This window comes from Amblyomma mixtum, chromosome 3 (genome assembly GCF_055824585.1).
Source record: "Amblyomma mixtum isolate Tamu chromosome 3, ASM5582458v1, whole genome shotgun sequence".
Classification (NCBI taxonomy): Eukaryota; Metazoa; Arthropoda; class Arachnida; order Ixodida; family Ixodidae; genus Amblyomma; species Amblyomma mixtum.
This window is the reverse complement of record NC_143014.1, coordinates 188,748,555-188,754,554: the sequence shown is the minus strand read 5'-3', so window position 1 is coordinate 188,754,554 and position 6,000 is coordinate 188,748,555. Positions and strand designations below refer to the sequence as shown.

General features: G+C 45.0%; 1 protein-coding gene across 3 annotated transcripts in view; it reads right to left on the bottom strand.

The window, feature by feature from the left end:
* Positions 1-668: 668 nt before the first annotated feature.
* Positions 669-6,000, bottom strand: part of LOC149353028 (netrin receptor DCC-like) — a 68,472-nt gene continuing 63,140 nt past the window's right edge. For all 3 annotated transcript variants that reach the window (XM_089577265.1, XM_089577267.1, XM_089577266.1), the window contains one exon: positions 669-4,352. In XM_089577265.1, the coding sequence (XP_089433391.1) occupies positions 4,090-4,352 (263 nt within the window). In that variant the 3' untranslated portion in view covers positions 669-4,089. The remainder of the gene's footprint in view (positions 4,353-6,000) is intronic.

Here is a 6,000-nt window from a genome sequence, read left to right as displayed (position 1 = left end):
CTTTGCACATCATTAATTTTAGGCCTGACGTAGGCGAGCAGTAAATTGAGCCCCAAGAAGACGTACAGTTTGACAGGTTGCGATCAGAAATGATGGATCACCTCCGAACGGGTAGCACATAAGTGGAAGATATAAGGTGCAGAGTTTGTTGTTGTGTGTATTCCTTCGTGCTGTTAGAAGAAAAAAAAAAGTTGAAAGCTACATAAGAATAGGAAGTGAAGAAGGCGACAAGTAGGACGGGGGCTCGTTCTGTTTGTCTCCTTCACGTCCTCGTCTTATGAAGCGCTCAACTTACTTTGTCCCAACAAAGAAACTAACCAACTAGCCGAGCAGTAAACCTTGCCGAAATATCCCACATACTTCTCTCCGAGGAAAAATCACTGCAAACACGCAAGTTCACGATACCAGGCGTTAATAAAAAGAAACAAAAAGTTATCAAAGCTTGTAGAGGTTCAGAAGCGCTTCAGCGGGATTGTTGGTTGCTTTCCCATACTGCTCGAACACATTTTGTATTATTGATGAAATGTATACGCTGTTAAAAAAGCTTGCATTGTTTTCAGTATATTTTGAAACGACACAAGAACAATCGCTGCGGGACTCAGACATTTGCGCGTATTATGCAGACGCATTCCGGAAGCACATGCGGCAATGAGGAAATTCACTTTGAATCCTTCAAGCACTATTTTTAATTCATACATTTAAAATGACAAGCACAATTGCTGCAATAAATCGAGTTTTTATAATCATGGGAGCTGAAAGCCAAGGGAACGTGTTTGCAGGAATGTTTCAAATGCAAAAAATGTAAAAGCACATAAAACACACAACATACAGAAATAGAGAGAAATACGCCTCAGGGCAAATTAAGCGCTTAGTAAGTGATGAAAGTAAATCCGCAAGAAGTATCAAAGCGAAGTGATTGTAGCCACGATCAGACAAGCAATAGCGCTGTTTGGCAAGCGTGGCATCGCATTAAATACGCCAATGTGGTAGACAGCAGCAAACTTTTTTCGACTCCGCATAGAGCATGTACAGTATGCAATGCCTGCCAGCCGCAAAAAGTAGCGGTGTTGTTTCCTGTGGCATTCATTTTGAAAATTTCCCATGTCACTAGACTTTTTTTCTGTGTAGCACCAGTACAAGCTTCCTGGAGAGTTAGGCGGACTATATCCTCCACCTGTTCAGAGCATTGAAGTGCCAGGAGCGCTAGTCTAGCGTCGCTACTCCATTCTGCCGCAAAACAGGCGGCCGGGCAGCTCTTTGAAACGACAGTGCACCGCCTTAAAGGATCGCGCGCACTTGATGTGTATTGAATTTCGATTACGACGGTGTTCTGCTGAGCAAGCCTCTTCGAAATACTAATAGATTATTATACCATTCAGTCAGGCCTCCGGGGTTCCATCTATTTATGAAACACGAAAACGAAGAAGACCCCTACCCATTCTAACAGCGCTTGCGCGAACTGCTCTACCTGCATGCCACTGTAGTCACATTGCCTCTAGTGTGTTCGCGCAACCACCGATTGGTACTGGTTTAGTCCATATGCTTAGCTAGGCAGGCATGACTAATTTGAGTCAAGAAGACTGTTTTGAAGTCAATAAAAACTACTCAGAAGTTCATATTCGAAAGTTTACATTGACGGCATCGATGACCTGACCACGGAAATACGAATGGCTTCATTGAAGCTGTACGCACTTTTCTTTGCAAAAATAAAAACTCGCATAAAACGTGGAGAGTGATGTCTGCATAGGCCCTCAACTACGATTTCTGAAAGTAAGTGGCCGAGCATAAAGTCGTCAATTCAACGCCCATTGAAATGTTGCGGATATGTTTGTTTCCGGGAATAAAACGCATATCATCAACTGTGGCTCCTTGACGTGGCTCCTTGACGTGGCTTCCAGATGTTGTGCACTTTCAAATTCTGCTTCGTACAAAATTTAGTACCACTGTAGTTGCTTTTTTCACAACTAAATACACAACCAAGCAGATTTCATATCATGCGTCACTCTTTATGGACTGTTTGCGCCTATTCTAAGCTGTGATAGAGTTGACAAGGCATAACCTATCTTGCGGTTTGCAAGGGCGTACGCCCGGGAACTCAAACCTGGGCTTTCATAGCTAGCTTTTTTTGGTCTCCTGGGCAATATCTGGAACGAACGAGAGGCCAACCATCACTGACATCAAGGAAAGTAGATTGCATTTGTAGGGTTGAAAGGGAACGAGAAAAAATAATTTTAGATAGCAAGCAGGGTACTAGTAAAACAAACAATACCACGCCACAGGCGCCGCTGGAGCTCATGTCGCGCGCATGTCACAGGTCAGCAAACGCTGCAAAGTAACACTGGTTTGTTCTCTCAAAGACTAGGTTACATATTTGCATGCGGAAATAAAAAGCGGCGGCCGACATCGGCATATAGAGCACTGTACGCGATATGCAGACACCTGGTTTCGTAAGGTTTCGCTCAACCGTGGTAGAGTGCCGATTGTCTGTCTGTGTTCCTCCAGCTTATAATTGTCAACACCATACCATTTGGAACTATTGCAGGCCGAAAGCCCTCCAGGACGACAAATGACTTACGATTCTCGCTAGTAGGTGCGTAATGTTGATTTCGACATCGCTAACTTTGGCAAAAATAGACGAAAGACCACGGCTGCGAACAGAACGATTGAGCGCTCGTCCTGTTCGCAGTCTGTCTTTCGCTTGCTTATGTCAGAGGGTGTACGAATGAGAGAGAAACTATCAGCGAGTACCTTTTAAGGTTACATTGTTAAGTTTATAGTTTGGTTTGATTTTATTGGGTTTAACGTCCCAAAGCGACTCCGGCTATGAGGGACGCCGTAGTGAAGGGCTCCGGAATTTCGACCACCTGGGACTCTAAGGTGCACTGACATCGTACAGTACACGGGCCTCTATAATTTCGCCTCTATCAAAATTGGGTTTATAGGGCCTCCTAAATAATTCCATGCTGCAGATGTTGACATATCAAGGGCATGCCGCAAAGATATACAGGACTTATGCTACTTTTTAATTTCACTATGCTTTCATTACTTTGATTCCATTCGTTTCATGAAATGTTGGCGTGTTTGAATAACCACAGACTTGTTTTATATGCGATATTTTTCTCCTTTCCTCTTTTCTTTTTTTTTTTGTGCGTGCGCGCTTCATTCTTTGATTTTTTCTAATGACTCGCCAGCCGTTTTTGGCAGTCATTTTTGTACGCATCTCGCGATGTTGCTCGCAATATGTTACTTGCGTGTTGCAGGCTGCCCTGGAATTTAGGAGCCGAGGGGCATGTCAAGCCACAATATCTGGCTTTTTCCCCTTGACCCTCGTCAGTGTACATGGAAACTAAATTGAATTGAATTGAATTATTGGGACCATAATTTAACAACTGATAATTTTCTACAAAATGGACCTCCATTCAATCATTCGTTTGAGAAAGTTGGTTATTGTACTTTTAAACACGGCACGACATTCGACGATGGCAATCACCTCCAAAATGGCACGACTCGGTCTGTTTCTGTATGAACACTTCATAAACAGTGTAAAGAGTGAGACCTGGAAAGAACGAATAGTGTCCCACTTTATCAGTACCTTGTGCGTATTAAAAACATCATATATAAAAAATATAGGTTACTGAGGTTATCATAGGTTTATAATGTCTTCAGCAAGAAGAAAGAGGATGTTGTCTATGTACAAAATGAATGCAAAGCCTATAAAAAGCAATTATGCAGAAAATGTCTGCACACTCCTGACAAAGCTTTCGCTACAACGTTTGACTAGAAGGGCATGCGCTCGGTCATTTAGTGAGAAGGCGACTACGTAATGGCAGTTACACGTAATGTGAGCTAAAGGAAGATCAATACGCTGCATAAGCACACCATGCTCGCAAAAGCAACGCTTGTTATAATGACACGCAAGCTGCAGTTACGTCCGTGTTTTGGTTCCGCAGATGGCAGAGAACCGTGCGTGCATCACAACACATTTCAGAATAACTGGTACAAACACACGCAGCCATCGAGAACATCGACTTGTTCGAGTGTAAAGGACGTCGTAGCCCTCTTTATAGCGACGTTCACGGTCGAAAGGCTTCAGACTGTGCTTCCTGTTATGTTCACAGACATGCTGCACGTTCCGGGCAGGGGACACCACCGAAGCTGGAAGGTGTAGCTCGTCTTCGATTGAAGGTTCGCGAAGGTGTATTGAGTCATTTCCGTGGAGACCCAGTTTACGGTGGGCGTGGGGTTGGCAACCCTCAGCTGGTAAGCAGATATCGAAGGGCATCCCGGTTTCGGAGCCCAGATGACCAGGATAGATGATTGGCTCAGCGGTATGGCCACGCCGCCGGTGGGAGCTGCGAGAAACGCGCAAAGATCTAGGTCACGTCCGTGCACCGCCACGGCGAAAATGCATCCCACGGCGTTCATTCGTCTTGGCACACATTCCGCGCATAGAGCACGGTGTACCATCGACAATGGCCGCAGGAGATTCCCGCGGAAGTGCCTTTGTGCCCCATCCCATTCGGTGCCAGGTCAATCCATTCCGTGTCACGGAGACTAATCGAATCTACTGCCATTGCCCCGGGCTCGCTGCCCACGGGCGTACTCGCTTTGCTTGCATACATATCAATGGACCGCGCGCTGCTGCCCCAGTGCCACTCTGTTTGGGACTGTTTTTCGCGGTGCGGAATGATCAAGCTTTCCCTCACGCGCTGGTCCACGCGTGTGGAGGGAAATTGCACGGCATACGTCGCACAACCTGCGCACCTTTTATTGTTTATGCATTCGTCCGAAAACTCAAGCTTCCTGGTGAATGTAATCAGGAGGGTCATCCATTTTGCGTCCCTTTTATGCCTGTCATGCACGACGCCTGTTTTATATATGAGGTCCATGTCACTTTATTTCGTATAACGCAAGACAAGTCATTGTTTCAGCGGCGAGCTGTTCTCAGTATATTCATGCAAGTAACGAACAACGCATATAACTGCTCGCTTAGGTATACAGACGCATTGAAGCACATAGGTGTCCTGAAGCGTCCTCTGTTGAAAATACGGTGTTTTTGTCTCAGTGGTTTCCCCTTCCTCTTCGTCTAGCCCCTAGTGCGCTGGAAGCTATAAAGGCTGGCCCAGCGGAGCACGACCGACGCACGCGATCACCGGCCAGCCACTTCTACATTCTGGGCCTCTTTTTTCTCATTTTTTTAAGAATGCATTCGTAAACGTGCTTCGCTCTCTTCTTGATGACAATTTATCTTTTATGTCAAGATATGCGATGAGGAATGATTACACTCGGAAAGAGGACAGGAATAGGACGAAGACGGGTGTTTGAGGCGCGCTTTAATACTATTACGAGAGTTAAAATATTTTATAATAAGGACCTTCACAAGAAGTTGATAACGTTTCAAATGCTGTCCCACACACAGTGTCTCAACAAGTTGTCGTTTGTCGTATTGATGCAGAAGCTTTAGATGAATTAAGTCGTCAGATAAAGGGCAGAATTATCAAAGCTGCTGGCCCGCGGCAACAGTCTCCGATTGACTAAACAGAGCGCAATCGGCAGACTGGACATACACGAAAACGGGCCAGGGCTTGGAGTTTAGTTGCACGTGTATGAATGTACTGAAAACGAAAAAAAAATAAGCGAGAACTTCACTAAAATTGCCGGAAATGGCCGCCAGTTTGCGAAAAGTGGTCTCCCGAACGGTGCACACCGTCACATATGAGCATATCCAAGCAGCACATGTTCGCTAAAAGACACCTTGGGAGAATTCTTTGCGGCCTCGACTGTTAACACATATAAAACAGTACAGAAGAGCGTGTTGTCGGGCTAGTTGGTTCTGCATAGTATAAGTGAAATGCGCAAAAACTTAGACAGGACACCGGCATTAATGACCGGCTACGGGAGCATGCAAAAAATGTTGACAATAATGATAAAAATTCAAACCTTGTAAGGCACATTTCTTCCTGCAAGTGTAGGGCAAGATTTGAGATGACAAAGATTCTA